Below are 22,592 nucleotides of genomic sequence, written 5' to 3'. Positions count from 1 at the left end.
TGCTTATATTACAAGATCCCTTTTCTAAAAGGCCTGCAACTTCTAAAGGTAGCCTGTAATTCTGGGGTGCTGAAGTCATGATACAGGCTATAACAGTGAAAGTAGAATGCTGAAATTGCAATGTTGATTGCAGCCTAGTGAAAAAGCTGACGTTACAGTAAATTCTTTTAAAAAATAATTTTTATTTCCTACCTTTATAAGTAAGTAAATAAAGGTCTAAAAACACTCTGCCATTAAGATCTTTCATTAATATGTATGCTTCCTTAAATTTGTGCAGGCATATCCAGTTTTATTTTTCTAATAAGTAACAGATTAATTCTAATGCAGGAATATTTTTTACATCACATACTGATTAAGCGTTTTGATGTTAGACATGGTAGAGACAAATGGCAGCAAACTTTTGTTTCTGCAGTTGCACAGTTACTGTTATCTCCTTCAGTGTAAATAATTTTTTTTTAAAGCATCATAATTTTTTTTAATGATCTGAGCCAGGAGTTACAGAATTACGTAACGGTTTAGGTTGTAAGAGGCCTCATGAGATCGTTTAGTTCCCTTAACACTAAGTTTCCTTAATTCTAACTAGCACAACAGAATACTAACTTATTATCAGTGGGTTTTAGTATTGCAACACTTGAGCCTTGAAACTGTGCATAAAAATGTTTTTTAGAAATGCTAAAACTAACCTTTAAAATCAAGTTTTCAAGATAAATAAGCGGTTTCAGATGAAGAAATACAGCAATAGCATACCTTTCCATTAACACTTTTTTACAATGAATCATCTATTACGCTTCTTTTGGTACAGTTTCCCTTCTTTTCAAAGATTAATCACTAATTTGAAATCTCATCTGTTCACCCCAAAATTTACAGATAGGGGTTGAAGTCTACATTTAAAGAGAAAGATGAAGTCAGCTTGAAACCCATTCTGGAATCTAAACTAAATGCTAGGTTTAGCTGCAAAAAGAAGTTCATGGAATTAAGCATACCTAAGTTTGATTTTCTTTCTTGATCTCTGCCCACTGGAGCAGCAGTTATGTGTTCAGTATCATGTGCTGTAGGAGAAGTGGTAAAGACACTGTGGGCTACGACAGTTTGATGTCCCTCTAGCATTGGTTCTCCAACTTCCTGCTGAACAAACAGGAAATAGAAGTGTGTCAGAATGTCATTATACAAACCACACTATATATGAATCTGAAAAACCCCCATATTTTCATTTGTTTTTAATCTGAAAAGAAATATTGAATAGCAATCAAGCTTTCACTTCTGCTTGGGCTGTGATCCTCATAGGACTTAATTTAATTTATATTACAAGAGTGCTGGCATGGTATTTTGTGGTTACACTTGTAAACAGACTGTGAAAAAATGCAAATAACATCTCAAGAATTTAGTGATAAACTAAACGACTGCCTGCTATAATTTACAATTTTTGTAAAATCAGCCACTCGGTTGACTTTTGCAAATCAGTCAAGCAAATTTCCTCTAACTTCATATTAAACTCTGTTTTCTGTTGAAGCCTTTTGCCCTTAGGCACAAGCTAGACAAGCTAAATCATTACTGCATGTCCAGAGCTCTCCCTTTCTTGTTTTTGACTGGAAACATAGGGTGAGAGGATTGGTTTGAGGCTGCAGTAAATGCCACTCTCAACATCATTAACACAGGCTCTGGAATTACTTGATTCCTTTGTAACCAATGATACCAAGTTACTGCCTGCTCTGCTGTGACACTGGAAGTGCTCTCTGCTGTGTAGTTAAGCTTCAGGATTACTAATAGGAACCAAAACCAAATAAGACAGAGAGTGAAGGTCTAGAAACAAATGAGAATGTCCTGAAAAAACAGGGGGGTAAGAAATATTTCTTAGCTTTTCCGTAATGGGGTCATGTTTGTTGTGCAACTTCCTTATTTTAGGAAAACCCTTCTCCATGCCCTGCTTACTAAGGTCTTTCTTGAAAGCTGCGCTTGTTTTCTGTTTCTGTTAGACGTGGATGTCAGATGTTCAGTAAGTGAAGTAGCCAATTTGGAAGCACTATGAACGCCCAGTTTGATCTCACTCTTTACTGATGGCAGTTACACCTACCTTTCTGCTGATGCAGTTTAAAGCATAGTTGAAAATATCAATTAAACATTCTTGGTTATGAAAAAGCAACCTCAGAGTCTACAGAATCCCCATATAAAACTCTTGTGGTATGCAGACTAATACAAAATGTTTGGGGAATAAAGGTTAAAAACAGTATTTTAAAAAGCAGTAATAAAACCTCATCTTAATGATCTGAAATACATTCTGACAAGAAACCCTCTCTCCTGGGGACTTAAAGGAGATAATGCCCCAAGATATACAGACTGTCTTAGTAGAGGAAGTTATCTTTATTAACAGAGCTTGACTTTTCACTGACTTTATTGAACTTAAGATTAATTTTTTTTCTCAGCATTTAGAATAAGTGAGTACTGAAGAATAATAAGTTGTGTACAGTGATAAGTTAAAAAAGCACTTATTTCCCTAAATTTTATTTCTGAAAGGTGTTTTTTTAGTAGCTGTTAATGAATATGTTTCTGCTACTCTCTTCTTAGGGGATGGTAATAGAGTGACATTACATGAGGTGCTGAATTCAAACTTTCTTGGATATTAATATTATACATGGACTTCAGTCTGAGCTGTATCATTTCATTTTGACTTCTACAGCTTGGGAACTGGCTTGGATTTTTCTTTTTTTCTTTTTTTTTTTTTTTTTTGCATTGCATTGAGATCTGTTCATTTTTACTGGCATATTACTAAACCCAGGAGAAAGACACTTCATTTTTAAAGAAACCACAACTTCGTTTCAACATGCAGATCTCTCAATCCGTCACACTCAAGTACTCAAGCACATGCGAAACACTGTCTTTCTGTCACTGTCTTTCTGTTCTATCTTAGATAAGAGAGAGAACTGGAATTTAGTAACGTACAAATATACACTCAGTTTTCAAATACTGTAGCTCATCAACAAATGTGCATGTGCCTCGCAATTTAAATGAGTTTATTTAGCACCTCCTGGTCTCAAGAAATTTATATGAGCCCAAGATTACCTGCTGTATGTAGTGTTAGTGTTTTCTTTCAATAAAAATCCACTACTGAAGCAAAGAAATTTTTTCATGACTTCTCTGCTTTGTAAATGATTTGACTCTGTGAGTGCCGAGGTTAGGATCAACCATGCCAGGCTGACATCAGAGGGTGTGCAAACTGCTACAGTCCCAGCCCAGAGCACATCGCTGGTTTAGTAGCACTGGAACCAGAGAGTGCTCGATACCACCAGTGGCACATGTTCATGAGGAATGACAGTGAGGGACTCAAGTTCATTCTCACTACTGCCCTCATTGAGATTTTAATTCCAATTCCTTGATATGGAAGAAAATTTCCTTCAGATACTTCTTTTCCTTCTGACCATAGTTTGACCATCGCATTTTGAACTAAACTGGTTTCACTAAGATACATACGTTATTTTCAAACCAGAGTAGCCTCATTCCCTTCCCCAAGTCCTCACATACATATACACGCTTTCTCTTTCTTCCCTGCCCTTCTTCCTGCCGTCATACAATCACTTTGCCTTCTTCCTTCCCCTGCCTCACAAATATGCAAACACAAGAACACTTTTGCAGACTTTGCTTTACCTGAGCACTTGCAGAAGGTGATACAACCGCTTCTGATCCAAGTTTTTCTTTTCTGGCTGTGTTGCACTGGTCATTACATGTACAGTCCTGCTTAAAATATTTCCTTGGTGGCGGTTTGGGCTTTGATGATTTAGGTTTTCTAACAAGGATCTCTGATGATTTCTTAGTTTTTTGCAAGGGTCGACCCCCCTCACTACATGTAGGAGGGGAATTTCTCTCGGGATTATTACCAGACAATGAGTACAGCAGGCCAGGTTGCCTGGTAATTGGTACATCAATGCTATGTACTCTTGCTTTCAAGTCAGTCAGTTGGCATGCAGCACCATTACTGCATAAGGACCTAGGATTGTAGCTGCTGTCACTGCTGGAGCGGGTCATCAGCTTCTGTGTCCTGCCATTGCCATTCGCAGCATTCCTTTCAATACGTTTTTCACACGGGTGTCTTCCATGCCAGCTTGTTTCTAGTTTTTTAACACCTGTATCAGGAACATGTTCAAAATGACTATTCAGGCACATGCAAAGTGCTCACTTCTAAGATTCGGCTGGTTAAATTTGCAGCTAAATCCCATCGTCAGTTGATGTAAAGGTATGATTTATGCATTAAAGGCTTGTAGATCAAAGAGTCAACAGCTATGTTCTTGGACAGCAAAATAACATTACGTTTTCCCTATATGTATATATCAGCAGTATAGTTCTACTGGTGATGATGCTGTTACCTTCGGTCCTTTAGAAGAAATGGGGACACTAAAAGGAGTATCATTGCAATATGTTACTGTGGGAGGGTGTCATACCTGAACTGAGCTCTAACCATGACTGCATATGCCTTTCCTCACAAGGAGGTTAACAAGCCGTTTGTCCCCAGGACACCATCTTGCTATCCTAGTCCTGTCACCTACTGACTGTTGTTTTAAAAACTTTAAGCAGAGCTTATGATTTGGAAAGGATGAGCAACAGTGAGAGGACAGTTACACAAAACCTTTTGCTGGCGATCAGACAGAACTGTTTTCTCATCACTCGGGTAATGTATCTTAGGAGGCACGTTAGGAGTGCTGTCCTGCGAGGTTTCCTCCTCTTCCTTTCTGCTCTGGGTTACCTGACTGTTACCAAGGATTCCAACACAGCACATACTCACCGTATGTATCTTTTAAGTCAAAGCTACCATGTCTCAGTGAATGCATTTGTTCCCTTACCTTCAGTGTTCCATTGGTGTCTCTCCTTTCCAAATCTGTTGTTTTCCACAGCTTGTGCAACAGCTTCTTTTAGCTGTTGCTCAGACACCTAAGAAACACCGTGCCATTATACTCTCATTAGATTGCTGTGTGGTGATGAGTAACATTTAAACAATCCTTTCACAAAGATTTCCGAGTCCTCTAATGGAAATGAATAGATGTAATTATATCACACATGAGTTAATTTTAAAGCTAAGTAAGTGCACATGATTATATTTGTATATATTCCAGTATAAGTGAAGTGTATCTATGGATGTGCTGGTTATATTCGTTGTTTAGATAAAATGGTATCTTTCAAAGATAAATTTTTTGCGTATTTCACTAGAAGTGGCATGCTGGATCTACCAGTATAAGATAAAACAATACCACATTTTTATGATCATTTCTGCAACAATTTAAACTTGATAATCATTTATGCAGTATTTGGCATTAGGAAGCATTTTATAGACAAATCTTGCAAGAATAAAATATTTTACTTTAATATTAATTTAATTATAAATATTGACTAGGCGAGACCTACATTTTAGTTACTGATAGACAGGTGTATAAGCTTTTCTTTCTTTTGCAGGGGTATGTTCCCTCTTTCAAATTATTTTTGTTTATTCCTTAAATGTTATTTCTGTTGTTATTCACTGCACAGAAACTCGTACAAGACTGTCTCCAATGATCTTCAAATCTTACATGATTATATTTAAGACAGTGCAATTCTCAGGTTTGTTTGTGTGCAGAGATGCTTGTAAAGAGATCAGCATCTTTGTTATCAACATTTTTCCACCTGTTTTAGATTAGCACCTGCTCCCTCACTCAGTCTTAGTTCTCAATATGTGCTTTACTGAAGGTCAGAAAGGATACAGAGTGTGCTACCTGTGGTTCAGGGTGTCTGCTAATAATAATCTGCACTGCACCAGGATCACAATGGCTTAGCACAGCATAAACTTCATTAAGAGTCATATTTTGTACTGAAGCTTCATTAATTTCAGTAATTTCGTCTCCACACCTACGGAGATATTAAAAAAAAAAAGTGAGGATGTAAGCAAAACATATTTTCTCCCAACCCTGTCTCACCTGTGTGAAAGTATACAAAAGACAAATTCATGTGGTTGACCTCTAATTCGATCACAGATTAAATCATTTTCTCTCTCTCTTCCTGTTACAGGAAATGGAATGGAAATGGCTTGAACATCAAGGAGGTATTTTGATCTAACTGCCTTGTTGCATGCTATGCACACTTTGTGTCTGTGATCTTCCTGCTCTATGCAGCTGAGCTGCTGCTTCCACCTACATCTTCCTTCCTTCCTTTCAAGTTAACACTTCGCTTTTCACATCTTTATGGTCTGCTAGTGTTATTTAAGGTCAGAAAGGATGTTGTGTTGTCCTACGTATGAATAACTTGTTAACAGAAAAATTCTAATGACAAACTATTGTAATTCTGGTGACTGCTGGACTGAATCTTTCTGGATGAAATCCAAATTTGGCTTACATGGAAACTTGAGACTGCCTTTCTCTGCTCTACTGCAAATACCCACATACATTAAGAGGCTGACTGAAGGCACTGATTTATATTGTACAAGCTTTCAAATAGTTTAAGACCACAGTTCTTTCAGCTAAAGTCTTAGGCATGTAGAGAGGAGGGTTACGGAGCACCTGAAGTTAAATCATAGAGTCATAAAATATAAAAGCCTTCACTGAAAGTGCTGTGTTCTGTTCAATTCTAAATATCTTCAACACTAATTGGTCACAAACCTTACCAAGGGAATTTCTGCACTCCCACTAAAGCCCATGTCAGCAAATCTGTGTGTCTATTGGGCCAGAAGGGATAGACTTTGAGGAGCTTGTATTAGGAAAAATTAGTGCTCAAACAGGCCAAATTATGCCATATGTTTGGGTTTTTCTAGATACTTTCTCACTGGGAAATCTCCTCCAGGAAGAATGCCATATGCTTGTCTAAGACCTTCAAAGCTAGCCCAGCCTGGACAAGAGATAATAACTGCACTGTGTTGCTATATAACTGGAGATCCCACATATCCTAAGTACGCATGCTCAAACCTTCAGAATAGCACATATGCTTTAAACCCAGAACTCCCAGAAATCACTGTCTGCCCAAAACAGGACAAAAATAAACCCGTAAAACAGAGCAGTGAAAAACTTGTAGCATAAGACAGACACTCTTTCTCATCCTACCTGAGTCTCCCATCCATGTGTGCCACTGAGCCTGGTGAGAGAGTGTGAATAAAAATCCCAGAAATACACTGGAAGTAAGGGATGCTACATAACCCAATTCCAAGGCCAACACCTGGCTCTGAAAGAATTAATAATAATTAAAAAAAGACATAAGAAACAGTTAAAACAAACCATTGGAGAGACCTTTTTTAGAACTGTCTTCAATTAAATTTTTTTTTTCCATACAAACCAGAATCAGTGTCTTGTGGCATTGTGAATGTTTCACATTCAATATTAGCTGCTACTCCTACCTCTTTTTTCTTTTTTTATTTTTCCTTCCTATTATTTTTACCCCCTCATGATTAAAGTGAGTGGACACCAATATTGCTCGTGGGCTTCCAATGTCAGGTGTCCAATTCATTACTCGTGTGTCACAGACACAATGCAATGCAGGTTTATTTTGCAAAATATCTGTCATTACAGAAGAATTCAAATATCTTTACAGGGAGACAGAATAGAGGAAAAAAAAAAAAAAACTCCAACGAAAATTAAGAAACAAAAACCCAAAATTAAGGATGTATGGCTATTATTTGCTATATCATTTCAATCGTCTTTCTGTTTTATATAATACAGCTTAAGATTTTTGTGAATTTACCCTCTTTGCTCTGGACAGTTATTCTGATGTCAGAACCCATACTGTGTGTTTGGCGAATCATACTGTTACCTCATAGAGACTTTGCTTTGTTCGTTGCTTTGATGTTCCCATATTTAAAAGTTTATTTCATTCTGCCAGTGGTTGTTTATAAATAGAAGATGATGACAGTTGGAGAGGAGGTGAAAAACTACAAGAAGATATAGATATGTATTTTATTTGTTTTTAAGCCTTTTCAAGAGTGAAGTGAACTGCTTGCATAATTACGCGTAAGATTTGCATAATCTGCTTAATAATTGGTAGTTGTTGCCAAGAGATTTACTTTTTCACATGAATGATATGAATGTGACTCTAATGCTTGAGTGAAAAAAATTGAATGATTGGCTCTTGAGGACAGATGGTGTTCAAAATCCTGCTCTTGATGGATAGTTGTTAGCACTGACAGGCACCAAGATCTAATTTAGTGTGTTAAAAAAACTTAGGTCAGGAAAAGAATCTGGTTAGCAAGGAAAGACATTCAGAGAGCAAATGAACAGTGTTTTGTCAATCAGTGCCTCGTTTGCCAGTGCTCAGTTAATTTTAGCACTCACCTTTATTTAGGATAACTTCCATTATGACCCTGTCATTGGGCTTTGTAGCATTTAAGGAGAATGCTGCACTTTCTGAACTGAAGGAGCTGTTTTCTTTGGTTATGCTTGTACTAGAGCTCAGTGACTGACACAAGTGGGGTGACAGACAGCTGGAAGCAGAATGGGGTGTGCTGAAGCTTGTCCTGACTGTAAGTGTCAGAAGACCCTTTTTGGCCTGTTAGAAAGAAAAGATAATGAATGAATGGGTTGAGTTCACATGCATGTTGTGTGTAAAGACAGAAATTGTTCTGGAAGATGAGTACTTAACCTTGAATTTTTGTAAAGCATCATAATGTGTTAATCCATGCATGGATTCTCCATTCAGTTCCAGAATTTCATCGCCTGTTTTTAAAGAGAAAAATTGTGCTATGTTACCATTACCGTATTGTGTAATAAGTTACATGATACATACATCTACTCAAAAGAGGTCTTGCAAATGCAATAATGGATGCAAGCGTAGAAGTCACTTATGGCTCATTTCAGCTTCACTTTAATCTGCCTTTAGGTATCATTCTTTGGGAATCTGGAGTGGGAAAAGGGAGAGAAGAGGGATTCCCCACCTTCTTGTAGCCTTCCATCAGCAGCAGCAGCTCCACCAGGAAAGATGGTTTTGACATAGATGCCTATTGGTCCATAAATGCTGTCTTTCCCTCCAACAATACTGAAGCCCAAACCCTAATTTACAGAAGAAAATGAGTGTGTGAGAGCTCATATTCAATTCTCATTATAGTTCACTTGCAGTTTCTTCTGCATTAACCTACATGGGCAGTTCTGGTCAATGGAGTAGTCTAATCCATGAAAAAAGTCAAACACGTGCCAGTAGTAAACTTTCAGTGGAATATGCTCATGGTTTGTTTTTTTTTATTTGTTGCAATCAATTAATTCACTATTATAAATACATAGGAAGGTGTCTAAATTCTTTTTTTTTTTTTTTGTCCTTGAACCAATAAGCAGCCTTGAGAGATTATCTGTTGTTCTCCTTAATTTCCTCTCCCATAAATGAGATTGATGAAAACCACCATATAAGATCTTGATACTACTACTACTTTGAGACACCCAGATGGAGATCTCATGGAGGTATCTCTCTCACCCTCTACCAGAGTTAATGTGTGTTGTAAGTTTAAGCAACAAATAGACCTTCGTAGGTAAATACTTCTCATCTACTTATTCTTTGACCTTCCTCCCCTTATATAAAAGTCAAACACTACCTGCTACCCTTAGAAGGAAGTTGCAAGACTAATTCACACCTCTGAAGCCATTTAACACCCCTCAAATGAAAAGTGAAATACTGTGCTGATGACATCCTCATAAGCTCCCAAAATACAGGCACCAAATCATTATTTTGCAGATGATGATGATCATACTTCATGGAATTATTTCTGAAAGTCATCTCACAACTTAAATAGTTATAAATAAAATATTTAATATTTTAACTGAACAGATTATGAATGAACAAATTCAGAACCATATTCAACAAGTTCAAAAGCTGTGTGTTTAAGTTCATAGCATCTGTATTCTCTTTTTAAGCATCTTCAGTGATTTCACTTTTGTAGGTTCAACTATCTTCTGTCTTTATCCAGACTTTATTTTGGTTTTCTGAGGTCCTGTGTGTTCCTTGTAGTTCTTATTTTCTTTCTCAACAGAATTGTCTTTATCACTCCACTCTGACTTGAAGGAAGCTGTAAGGTTGTTGTGCTAGTTTAATATATGGATGACACAAAGTCTATGATTTCAAACCTATCTTGAGCTGCCAAAAAGGGTATCAGTGAATGTCAGTGTTGGTGTTGCTAGCCTGATGTGGATGTAGTGGAACCTGAAGACTGTGCTTCAGCAAAGAGATACTTCGGAAGGTTAAGCAAGTGAATGATAACTAATCGCTCCTGGCAAAGCCTGGATATGAATTAGCAACCCAGAAGTAGCAACCTCAATACCTGAAGTCACTTCCCTGCACTTTTCAGATTACATTTGTGAAATGAAGAAAAACTCTATGGTGAATCAACAGAGCCAGTCTTACCTTCCCTTGTCCTTTCATCAATACGATGTTTGAGATTACTGAAGCCTGTGAGCCACAGGATGTGTGCACAAGCTGGGCTGTACTTAGTGACCTAGATGGCCTCGAAATTGCCTGTGAACACAAAAAAAAAGAGAAAACATTTTAATGCAAACCCAGAAATTCTTGGACATACATTAGGACAACTAGTTTATTTCAAATTTTCCTCCTTATAACTTATGGTACTAAAGATTTTTTTCTCTCTAATTCTCTCTACTTTTCAGAAGCCGCTTGTTATTCAGTCTCTGCTCAGTGAAATCATCCCACAGTGACTAAACTACAGCAAAACTAGAATGTTGGCCCTTGCAGTGGTGTGATGGTATAGGAAGATATATTTGTGCTCTCATTTGATTCTCCATGTCAAAATCCCATTTGTGGCCATTAGAGGTCCTAAACAAGTATAATCATATTTGTCTCTAAGAACTGAACTAAGAAACAATAAATTCTAATTCATTCCCTCATCTTGTGACTAAATAACTTTGTCTTGGGACGCATAGAACGTGTTTTCAGCACTTAGTGCTCACAAAAATTCTTCAGACTGTGGACTACCCTGCGCTGCTTCTGTTAAGTCACCACACAGGCTTCTTTCTACTGCTGAAAGAGGCGAAGCACATCCTTTTTGCTTGATAACCGAGGTAAGAAATTTCTCAGTGCTTTTCCTCCCTCTATTCCACCAATAGTGGGTTTTGTAACTCCAGCCCCTGAGATTTGACCCATTTTAATGAACCTTTAATGAAATATTTAATGAAAACCTCCTATTTGAACATGGAATTGGGTATTACAAACTAATTTAAGCACTGACAAAAGTGCTTATATAAATACCTAAAGCTAACTATGCATGAAGTTCAGCAGGGCCAGTTAATTGCACACATTACAAGTCCAAGAGTGTTCAACGCTTTTTTTTTTAATGCAGCAAAGTGAAACTAACAGGTGTTGAAGTATGTGGAACTTACTACAGCCAAAATTGCAGCTTCTGCATGTGTGAGAAAATAAGTCTCAATTTTGACATGAAAACAAGGTTATTTATTCAACATGCTGTTGGGAACATAATTAAGAGGGAAAAGTCTGTGCAATACCAAAAATATACCTCTTCCAGATCAGGGTGATTGCTTATTCCATTGTGGGTCTTCTGAAGCTGAAATCAGAGGTTTTCAAATTTCTTTTGCCTCTGTGTGAGGGTGAGTATTTTGTATTTCTGCACGTGGTGGGTTACGATACCCAAAACAGGGATGCCCCCAAAGAGCCTCTGCCAATGGGTGGCACCTGCCCATGCAGGACCTTCAAACAGGAGGAAGCCCAGCAAATCCCTGAGTGTCTGTCTGTCTGCACAGGTGTGGATTTGGTTGGGGTTTGTGACCCCCTTTAAAGTCCTAGGTCAGGCTGTGGTGCCCCCAGGGTGGAGGACTGGCCAGGAAAGACAGGGGAGCAGCAGCAAGTCCCCCAGCCAGGCCGCAGGCAGGGCAGGAGGTGGCAGCTGAGTGTGAGGAGCTTTGCCTCCATCTCCCCACTCCAGGCTTGAGCCTAAGGCCATAAATACCCACACCCTCTCTACCTTGCCCAGCCTCTGCTCTCCTAGCCTCTGCTGAATTGCTTGGTAACCATCTAGAGAGCAAGAGTCTCCAGCCTGCGTTAATGAGGTTGTTTAAATATGCCTGATTCACTGTGGGGCAGAAAGGGGGACACCTCACGCAGCCAGCGCGGCCGAGGGCAGCGATTACCAGCCATGAGGCAAGTCCATACCTGCTTGTGGCCATGGCTGGGCCAATGGAGGTGACCCGGGAGGCTTGCGGCGGCAGGGCCCAAAGCTCAGGCTGGGGTTTTATCGGCCATTTGCACAGAGCATCTCCACGGCCAGCGGCGGGGAGACACCCGGGAAGGGCCTCTTCAGCGGTGAGCTCTGAGGTGGCTCCGAGTGGCTACCAAGGTGGTGCGAACCCCACAGGGGGATTTACACACACTGTAAAACCTGCTGGGGCAATGGGAGGGAGAAGCTGCTGAAGAAATGGGGTTTTGCTGGCACAGAGCCTTTCCCGCTCTCCTACTGCTCACCGAGGAGGGAATGGGGTTAAAAAGTGGAGGAAGCAGGTATGCGCCATCTTCCCTGGCAGGGCCTGCAAGGTTTTGGCAGGAAGCACGACCGCCAAGGTCGTTGAGAGATTCTTACTGGAGTTTTGTCTGGTTTTCAGATGATTTCCTGTAGCACTTACTGGGGGTCTCCCTCCAGAGCAGTCCAGCTGTTGGGAAAGAGATTTGCGGCTGGTGTGGAGAGCATGGGCCTGCCGGTCTCTGCAGGGCACGGCTTTCCGGGGTGCCGTGCAGTCCACCTCCCCAGTCCAGTACGGGTTTACACCTGCCAGGTGTGGAGAGAGAGGCTGGGTTATTTCTTAAGCGTTGGATATTTATGCACATTCATTTTATCAGGTAAATGTTAGTTAAAAATTTTTTCCTCTTGTAAATCTCTGTGAAGGGAGTGATCTTTTCAATCCTCACTGTGGGGATGGCCATTAATGTTAAACAGAGTTTTTACAAACGTTCCCTACCAAAAGAGCATTGGCCTGTTTAGAGTATACCTTGAAACACAAATGCAATGCTTATACACAAAACTCCTGACTGTAGGAATTGTGAATATAAAAGTTGATGCAATTCTTAGCTCAGGATCCCAGACTAAATTCGGATAACAGCTGCAGTTTCTTTCGACACTGCAGTACCATCACACAATGAAGTGCTGCGCTGTGCACTCCCTGAATATCACAAGAGAAAGATTACTTCTTTGCAACTTACTGGTTGAGTTACTTCGAGTCCTTTGACATGCAGCTCTACTGTGGAGAAATCCATTTTGTATTTCTAAAGGCCTTTCATTACAAGTTGGTGTTTCCTAAAAGAAAAATAATAAATCTATTGCTATGCAAGAAACTTTTGGAAGTGATCTAAATTTAAGAATAAAATTTCTCCTAATTTAGCTTGCACAAATTTCAGCCTGAATCAAAACACATGGAGCAAAAATAATTATTTGAAATAAACAGGATGATAAAGGAGAATACAGCTCAAAACTTTTCTATAAACATGATTATAACTTGCTAAAGTAATAAGTTAGAAATAAATTCTAGTTTTCTAGTAAAATGCAGAGAAAATTAATGGGATACCTCTGTTTGGTTCAGACAGACTAATATTTTGATGTATGGGTAAACTCTAGCCATGCTTGCCTGATTTCTGGAGATAACTTATGCTTTTGGGTACTAAGTTTCCATCACCTTAGAAGGGAGTTTCAAAAGGAAAATTCTTAGGCCCAGCTTTGCAGTGGTGGATAGGTTTAACTTCTGCTGATTTCAGAGGGATGGTTTTTAGACAAAATACGATCTGGGTGTTTAAAAACCTTTAAGGACTAGGCTTTAGTGTTTTCCAAAAATTCATCCCCTTCTATCTGGAAACTTTTAGGTGCTTTTGAAAATATGGCCACTGCATTTAAAAATTTGTAGATAAAACATTCAGGTTTCTAAACACGGGTTTTTAGAATAGTTTGAAAATAAATAAATGGTCACATCTGATGTTAGGAATAATTTCTAGATGTGAATGGTTACTGAAAGTCCTGCTTCTGTTGTGATGTGGGGAATGCCATTGATCCTGAGGGAATCAATGTTAAAGTTAAAGGAAGAATGTTGCTGAATGCTAAATATGCTAAAGATAGCATATGGAAACTGATTGAAATGTAGTAAAATTCCAAATACAAAAGGGTTTTGCTCAGCAATATTCTGCAGGGGCAAAGAAGGCCACAAGAGCAGCATCATAGCAGGATCTATATGTTCTAATCTGTCTGGTGCTAAGACAAACACTTTCTTCCAGAAGCCTGATTTTAGTAATGGTATTTGGTGATGCCTCAAGAACTAACGAATGATAATTTTCCTTTTCGACAGCAGGTGGAGGCATTGCCAAGTAGCAAAATCCTACTAGGGCTTTCCAGTCCCATTCACCTAGGGAACTCTTCAGAATCAGAAGTGCAGAGAAAATCATTAAAGAGGCATTTTGAAAATGATTTTGAAGTGTTTCTCTTACCAAGCTAGCTAGCTTGAAAAGCTTTTGTTTAACCCTTAATTAATTTGGTGTTGCCTTGTCTTTAAATGCACAGTTCACCTGGCTGCCTCTTGGGTGGTACTATGCTACAAAAGTTTAATATAGTTAGTCTCTGGCCACTTAGGCATCTAAAGGAGAGAAAATAAACAAAAATCGTGTCAGAACAGCAAACATCTGGGTGAGATGGTTCACTGCCATCCTAGAAAGAGGCACACTCTACTCAGACCTGACAACAGCTCTGGTCCAGGGGTGTTTTCTCAGTCTAGGAGAGTTTTCTGTGTGACCCTATTGCAGATAACAAGCAGAAAATGTCTTTTTTACCTGACTGTCAAAATCTGAGGCCTGCAATAAATCTCTGGCTGATCTCTATTGTCTTCAAAGTGGTAAATGTGTGGTAAAAGACTAACTCTATCCATTCACCATCCTCTGGTTTCCTCCAGAATTTGCAAGTGAAAAGTGTTGGTCCCACCTAGTTGGGGTGGGGATGAGAGGACAAGAAGCCTGAATGAAATGTGTATAATCCAATGAAATGGAGTCTGAAAGAAAGTTCAAAAAGATTTTCCACTGAAAGATTTGGTGACAATCTGGGGTTGCTAACCTGGTCATGCTACTTTCTGTTCCCCTTTCTGTAGCGGACTCCAGTAACATTCACCATGGGAATTTCCTAGCTATGGATCCTAGATCCACAAAACTACTTCAGTACAGGGCCTGCTCTCTGGCTTCTCAATTCACAGATCTTCCCTTAAATCCACCTCTGCCTTTGCTCAGCTTCCAAATGGAAAATTAACCTTGGCAAGCTGTGTGTTTCTGAAAGGAGGGGTTGTACAGCCCTTGCTAGAATTTCCCAGGGCCTTGGCCTCCCCATAGCCTCTGTTTATCTGGGAAAAATCTATGCTGAAAGTCACCAGAGTCTGACCACAAGAGGTCTGGGGTTTTGTCAGGAAGAGCAAAACCATGTTCTTCAAATGACTGATGCATAAATTCCCCTTCTCTCTCAAGTAAATGTTGTCAAATCACCCCACCATTGTGGGAGGGCACCACAACTTTTGTGCTTACTTTGCTAGCCATGATGATGTTCATCAGCCGTGTTGCTGGGTGAATGAGAAACTCGGCCTCCTTGCTGGACAGATCTTTATGTGCCTGTCCATTTAGTATTAACAGTTCATCCCTTGGGCTTGGATGACCATCCCTTAAAAAAAGAAAAAGGGAACATGCTTGCATATTGTTTTACAAAGAACAATATGACACTATTGTGCTACATGTCTCACTAACTGAGGAATCGGCTGCAACCCTCCCTTTGCCTTGAACAGAGATGCCATGAGATGTCTTGATGTGTGATACATCCCCTGCTAGGATTATTTCCTGTTGCTCTTCTCTTCTGCTTAGTCCTAGTGACCAACGAATACCTTTCCACATATAGCTTACATCCAGGCAAAATACTCTTCCTCTCTCACCACCTTGATTTGCAAATTCATCACAGGCTATATGCTTTACTCCCTTTCAGGAACTTTGGCTCACATTGCCTTCCAGTGACCTTGCTAGGCTGGTGGCATCCTACATTGCCCTTTAATAGGGTAACTAAGAAAACACCGTTTGAAAGCTTGATATCATGTACAATCTTTCATTCTCCCAGGTTTTACATCTCAATTTAATCGAGAAGCATTAGATCCCTGAATGGTCACAGTTTTATTTTTCTAGAATCTTGACCTGTCTCTCCAACTGTAAGCATTATGAGAGATTATTCCCAAACATCATGGCTTTTCTCTGAAACTGGGCTTCAAGGCATAGCTTGTCACAGAAAGCAGGTCATGCAAAATCTGTACAGACAAATGGTTCCCTAATAATCTTGCTGGCACCACGTGTACTGTACCTGTTTGCTGCGCCTCCAGCAGGCATGTGGCAGCCTGTGAACCCTTTCCAGAGAGATGCGCATTTTGGACTCCTAGAGAGCTTGATTCCTGAGCTGCTGTTCCCTGTGGCTGTGCACAGCCTGCAGACACAGCTGCCCTGATTTGGAAGATGAAAGGTTGCGTGAAAGAGAATGTACCAAGCTAAAAGTTACTTACAGTTATCTCGAGCCTTTTTAAGAAATACAGAATATGTTCTTGTTCTTAGAACCAGATTGCCTCCAAGTAGAGCGGGAACAGGCCTTCAACACTGCGTAGTTGTGAAAGAATAATTGTATTGTAGAGCCAGTGTTTAGAAAAAATTGTTTTCCTTAGGGCTTCAGTGACTTCTGGCTACAAGAGGGAAGAATTAGAATAGAGTGCCCCTTTGCATAGAGGGGAAGAGAACAGCTAATAGACTTCGCACAGTAACTGGATAAATTTTGCTTACACTAACTATTATAAGAAAAGACAGGGAGGAAAATAAACATATGCCAGAAAAGGAAATACTCTGAAAAATAGAAGAGGTCTGAGCGGAAAATAAGTATATACAAAACACTAGAAGTTCCACCCCTACTGCTGACTTGTTATGTGGGGGCAGGGGAGCAGAGAGGACTGCAACAGTGGAAGATTCTTTGTCCACTCCAGACTGACTGAGGTTGCCGTAGTCTGTGTGTTGCATCTGGAGGACTAATTGTAAGCACATTTTTAACACAATCATGAGTCATTAACATATGGCCATACAGAAAAAGAAATAGTTTCTTAAGTCATATGAGTAAGTAAAGCAAAGAATGGATTGACTAAGCACATGAAGGACAACACATTTTTTTAGGAAATACACTCTTGCAGCATAAAAGTGTTAACACTTAACCATTCTAGAAAGACAAAGAAAGCTGGAAAGTTAGCACACAATTTCTTTTCCATTTGCTTAGTAAATGTCCTAATTCAAGTATTCAGTTGTTCTGCTCCCAGCTGAACCCACCTCCTCTCCCCTCGCCAGCCTCTCCATACTCCACAAAGTGAAGAGGGCTCTCAGTGTATCCTGGATCCAGGCTTGTTCCCAAGAGATTTGTATGACTGAGGTATAGATTTCTGAAGGGGAGGCAAATTTCATATGTTAGGACAGGCCACAAAATATAGCAGTGGTCTACTGTCTGTATTGCTCCCAGGTCCCCTGGTCAGAGTGGCGTGAACTATTTCCAGTAATCTGTAGTCTAACAGCACAAGGAAAGCTGAGTAACCACTTTCTTCACCATCAGTAGGGCTTCATATCTGCCCTAAGCAGAGTTCATCCAGCCCTGAGGGTTAGAATCATTGTGCCTTTTTACCACTAATCAATAGGGATCACATCATACCTGACTGACAGCAAACACAAAATTCAAATTTACAATAATGCAAATAAAGGTCATTATCTTCCAGACTGAAGTTTGTTGAAGTTTGACCCCCATTATGAAACCTGCCAGAGTAAATCTAAGGCTGTGAATGAATGAAGTATTTGACCTGGAGCCCTAGGCTCACTCTAGGCTGAGCTCAGTAGGTAATGGATAAGGGCTATACTTGTATTGACTGACTTGTTAACTCTGTGGGTTTGCTTGCATTCCGGATTGTCTGCTGTTAATGAGGAGCGTCTGAATTTTACGAAGGCTTTTTTGTTCATGAAAAGTGCTTCTAGTGAGTAACAGGTAAGTGTATAAGTGTGGACAGAATTCTATTTTAAATCAGTTTGTTTGAACTCTAATATTAGTTTTGGAGCTTCTATATTTACTTTTCACCCAAGGTAAATATCTTGGGAAATATATACTTGAAATCAGGACTACATTATGTTCTTTTTTATCTTATGGCAGTCCTTTGAAGTTTTTGGCATGGTTACAAAATAAAGATTAGAATAATGATGTCTTAAAATTTCAGATCTTGAGTGGCAAAAGGTGTGAGCTGTCTTTTCTGTTTGTTCGCATTAGTCCTTTGTTTTAGGTATCAGTAAGAAATTACAGGCCAGATTCTGCATACATGAGGTATCCACTAAAGTCACAGGGTTTTCAATAGATTAGTGTGCTTGTTCTAAAACATGAGACATGTAAGATAGATATTAAAGGTAGCAAATTATTCTGCCGGTTGGCTAAGTATTTTGAGATGTTAGCTGATCATGGATTGGGGCTGTTGTGAAAGAACTATCGTATTATAGAGTGAGTGTTTAAAAAAAGATGTTTCCCTTTTTTTTCTGTAGCCAGAATTCAGGTTTGGACTTGCCAGCTTCACTTCTTAGGAGTCCTTACTCTTGATAACTGCTGCCTCGAAATATCTGTGTATCCTCTCACAGATACTGGTCAGGCACACACACAGAACTTTGCATAGCTGTTCATGCTTCATTTTGTTCTTCATTTTAACTTAACGGTGGACCTTTTCAGACTGTCCCAAATTCATCTCTGTTATGAGCACAGTCATGCTTATGCCCTTCCTATAACTTGTTCACAGTGTACAGCTGTTGTGTCCATGGTGTTTATAAAAAACCTCATAATTAATTGTCCAAGAGTTATTTGACACTCATTAGTTTCACAGGGCGTCACAGAGTGCAGTGGGTTTGGCTCTGAGGTTTTTCATTGCATTTTCACCTAAGTCCTTTGAGGAAGACATTGTATTTTGTACAATGGGACACGTGCCAGGCTGGAAGTTCTGGGTTGTATTGGAACATACATGTGAAGTGATATCAAATAAAAACTGATATGAATATTCCTTCCAAGAGCAGTAAGTTACATCCACTTAGTCAGAAGGACAGTAGATGTTAAAGCCAACATAGACTGCAGAAAATTCTTGGGAACAAGTTTTATTTTAATCTGTAGTCATCTTACCAAGTTGGGCTACATTTCAAATAAGCTCTGTGTGCCAATTGTTTCTGCAAATCATTTATGTGAATTACTTTAAAAAAAATGTTGTTGGGCTGTAGGGACATGTGGCAAATATCTGTATGTTGTCAGCATCTGCACTTTTTGAGGCCTGGATATAGATCACTATATTCACTTCCAAGTTATTGCAACATGACAGAAAATTAAGAAAAACTGTTCTTTAGAAGAATAAACATTTGACCAATTCATGTGCCAGCAGCCAATTTGCTTTGGATTTTGTTCTTTAATATCTCTTGTTTCCTGCCTCACTTATTGTTTTATGTATAGAAATATCGCTGACGGTTCCATGAGTAAAGACAGTATTTATTTTGCACCCTCCTCCTTTTTGAAGTGTTCTGCTCGCTTTGAAAGGTGATTTATAGCTCTGAACCTAGTGAATGCTGAAAGTTTGCTAAAATAAGGTTGGCAGGTTTGTTGTGTGGCCAGATGGATTCTGGGTCAACCTTACCTACTTATTATTAGAGCATAGGTTTAAATGCATATTTGCAGCAAGTGAATAAAATCTCTCTTCTTATCAGAGGCTTTGCCACCAAGCACTTCAAGGCTCTGGGGAAACTTGTATCTGCACTATAATACCCACTCACTGCTGTGAAAATAAAATGAAGAAAGTCTGTGGGAGTGCACTGTAAGCAAAATTTGGCTTTAAGATGGATCTGCTTGGCTGAAAGATAAAAATCAAAGGTCATGTTCAAGAGCCTTCCTGAATGCATTTTTGTCACAGGTGAGAGTAAATTAATTTTTCGGGTATTTAGTTCTGGAAGAGTAATTTGCACGTCCAGGCCAACTCTCTCCTCCTGCTCCCCTTTTTTTTGTCATTCAAAATGCAAAGTTTCTGAGGATGTTTTTCTATCTGCCATTTAAAAGAGTTCTTTTTCCTTCATGCTCTCATTAGACATTTCTAGCCCAGAGTCCCTTCTCAAAACATCTAATTCCAGATGTTGTTTAGAAATAAGGGTAACCATGGCATTTGTGGAAAACTGAAAAACTTTTGTGCACTTAACATAAGACACAGTAGTTAGATTGTCTGAAATGAAGTAAAGTGTTATACAAGGCTAGTTCAAGTAAGGTCTTTGACTCAGTTAACCAAGTGTATGACAATAAGCTGATTGACTGCTGTTTTTAAAAAAGCAAAGAAATAAAGCAAAAAAAAATATCTAACAACAGTACAATAGTGAATTTAAATATTTAGTTTTTCTGGCCTCCTGACTGTGAAATGGCTGGGACTTCCAAGTGGAAGATTAAGAGAATAAAGTCTTTGGGGATTTTCTTCGAGAAGCATTTTTTCCTTCATCAGTTCTAACAGAGAAAGGGCCAGAGTCTCTCTGGTATAAACTGACACGACTCCACCAACTCTGATGTACTCTAGCCAATAATCAATGTAATTCATTTTCCCAGCAGCATATTCCCTTTGCGAATTATAACATGGCAGAAGGTTGAAAGCCTTTGGATGATGCAAGAAGTGTAGGGCATGAGATTAAGGTTCTGCCCTAGATACACGATTCAGCACATCAGATGTTACAGACAGACCTTTCCACCCATCATCTGGCCTTTGGTATGTTTTTCTGGGAGCCTTTGCCTTGGCCCGCATTTTGCAGCACACACTGTCTTAATATAATAGGCTCTTTCCAAACTTGCTCTGGGGATAACATGGCCCTGATGTCACAAAAGCAAGAAGGCTGGGAAGACAGAAAGAGAGAACAAGTAGGAAAAGGGAGGAGAACACATAAATGTCTAAATAAATGCAGTCTCCCTCCTGGCTTTGTTTTTCCATCCTGCCCATAGACTCATGTTTGAGACATTACAGTCTGTTGCCATAACACTTGTCCTGGTACCAAAGAGCCACCTAACTGGTGTTTGCATAAAGGCAAGTTAATAAAAATATATTCTAGTGATCACCAAGGGAGAAAAATGACCTTTTGCTTTTTTCCTCCTTGAAGCAGAGGATCAGAGACCAAAGGAAGCAAGGGTAGAGAATTTTCTAGAACTGAGTGGAGCCATGCAGTCAGATCAGCTTGGATCCAGTGTTTCCATAAAGAGTCAGCCCTTCACTGTTATAGTTTCCTCTAGATGCTATTTCAATCCGGCTACCAGCCCCTCTGGCTGGTAACTCTCGATATTCCCACCATGCTGGTGATACAGGAAAGAGGTAGTGGAAACCCAGCAGAGACTGCTGTTCTCTAAAGAGCAGGAGTTGATATTATCTAGTCTTGTCCATTCTCCCTGCAACTGGCATAGTTTCAGAGTTTGTAATGACATGAGCAGCTAAGGCCATCTGTCACAGTGTTTGCTGCTTCAGTGCACAAGGTATCAGACACTGCTTACAATTTGTTTTCTTTTCCTTTCAGGCCACCTGAAAATTGCTGATTTTGTGAGAAGCAAGCTATAAAGGCTATCTGCTTGTTTATATACTGACAAGCTTGCTTTCCAACTCTGTCCATACCAGACTAAGGGCACCTTATCTTGGAAGCTAAGTGGTCCAGGAGCTGGCTGAATAGATGACATCCAGGTACTCCTGGGTGCTCTAGACACAATGAGAAACAGTCAATATGAGTGAATATTGGAACACAGAAACCAAATTAATTAAAAGACTGATCATCTGCTCTCATTGTTGCTGACAGTACATTAGAAAAGGGGGAAAAAAATCTTCGCTATTTAGAATATGTAATTGTCCTGGGTTACAGTGTAAAATGTGCCAAAAGAAAAAAAATATATTCTATTACCATCTTCAGGAGCTGTTGAGACCAGGTGGGGCGGTGCTCCCTGCCTCCCCCCTCTGGACTATCTCCTGTTACTGGGCACAACAATGCCTTATCGCCTGACCCATCGGTAACTCGCTCCTGGGCTATCTCCTGTTCATGGCCCATCAAGGAACTGCCTCACGACTCCCCATCCCATTGTGAGATGCTCCGCCCGGGGAGGGGGGGGGAAGGAGCCAAGCAGTCCATGCCAAATAAAAACGGAGATCTCGAACACCCTAGCAGCCTTCTTCCACTGGATTCCCAGAGGAGTTTTTCCCCCCACTGGAGTTCCAGAGGACAAGAGCTACCTACCTACCACTGGACCTTCGGAGGAAGACCAGACCCTTTTACCTGATCGCTGCTTCCACAGAACTACACCCATCACTTCAGGAGGACTGCAGCCAGCATCTTATCGGACTGCTACTGCCACCCTAACAGGGTGTCAGGTTGTATTCCTGACTCTGTCAGTGTAAACCAGTGGGTTGTTTGTTTTTCCCTGCCTTGTGTTATATATATATATATATATATATATATATATATATATATTAGTAAAGAACTGTTATTCCTATTCCCCATATCTTTGCCTGAAGGCCCATTAATTTCAAAATTATAATAATTTGGAGGGAAGGGGGTTGCACTTT

At 39.7% G+C, this 22,592-nt stretch overlaps 1 protein-coding gene across 2 annotated transcripts in view; it reads right to left on the bottom strand.

Moving 5' to 3' along the window:
- Positions 1-22,592, bottom strand: part of IL16 (interleukin 16) — a 37,384-nt gene that overhangs the window by 5,575 nt on the left and 9,217 nt on the right. Inside the window, exons 3-15 of one of the 2 annotated variants that reach the window (XM_086471502.1) lie at positions 16,298-16,434; positions 15,484-15,616; positions 13,141-13,234; positions 12,567-12,709; positions 10,324-10,434; positions 8,870-8,984; positions 8,578-8,651; positions 8,271-8,484; positions 7,050-7,167; positions 5,733-5,865; positions 4,830-4,917; positions 3,640-4,115; positions 984-1,125 (exon numbers count right to left, since the gene is read on the bottom strand). In XM_086471502.1, the coding sequence (XP_086327628.1) occupies positions 984-1,125; positions 3,640-4,115; positions 4,830-4,917; positions 5,733-5,865; positions 7,050-7,167; positions 8,271-8,484; positions 8,578-8,651; positions 8,870-8,984; positions 10,324-10,434; positions 12,567-12,709; positions 13,141-13,234; positions 15,484-15,616; positions 16,298-16,434 (1,978 nt within the window). The remainder of the gene's footprint in view (positions 1-983; positions 1,126-3,639; positions 4,116-4,829; positions 4,918-5,732; positions 5,866-7,049; positions 7,168-8,270; positions 8,485-8,577; positions 8,652-8,869; positions 8,985-10,323; positions 10,435-12,566; positions 12,710-13,140; positions 13,235-15,483; positions 15,617-16,297; positions 16,435-22,592) is intronic. The other variant, XM_086471503.1, reaches the window with a different exon arrangement.

This window comes from Leptosomus discolor, chromosome 11, assembly GCF_034619465.1.
Source record: "Leptosomus discolor isolate bLepDis1 chromosome 11, bLepDis1.hap2, whole genome shotgun sequence".
Lineage (NCBI taxonomy): Eukaryota > Metazoa > Chordata > Aves > Leptosomiformes > Leptosomidae > Leptosomus > Leptosomus discolor.
This window is presented reverse-complemented; position numbering and strand designations above follow the sequence as displayed.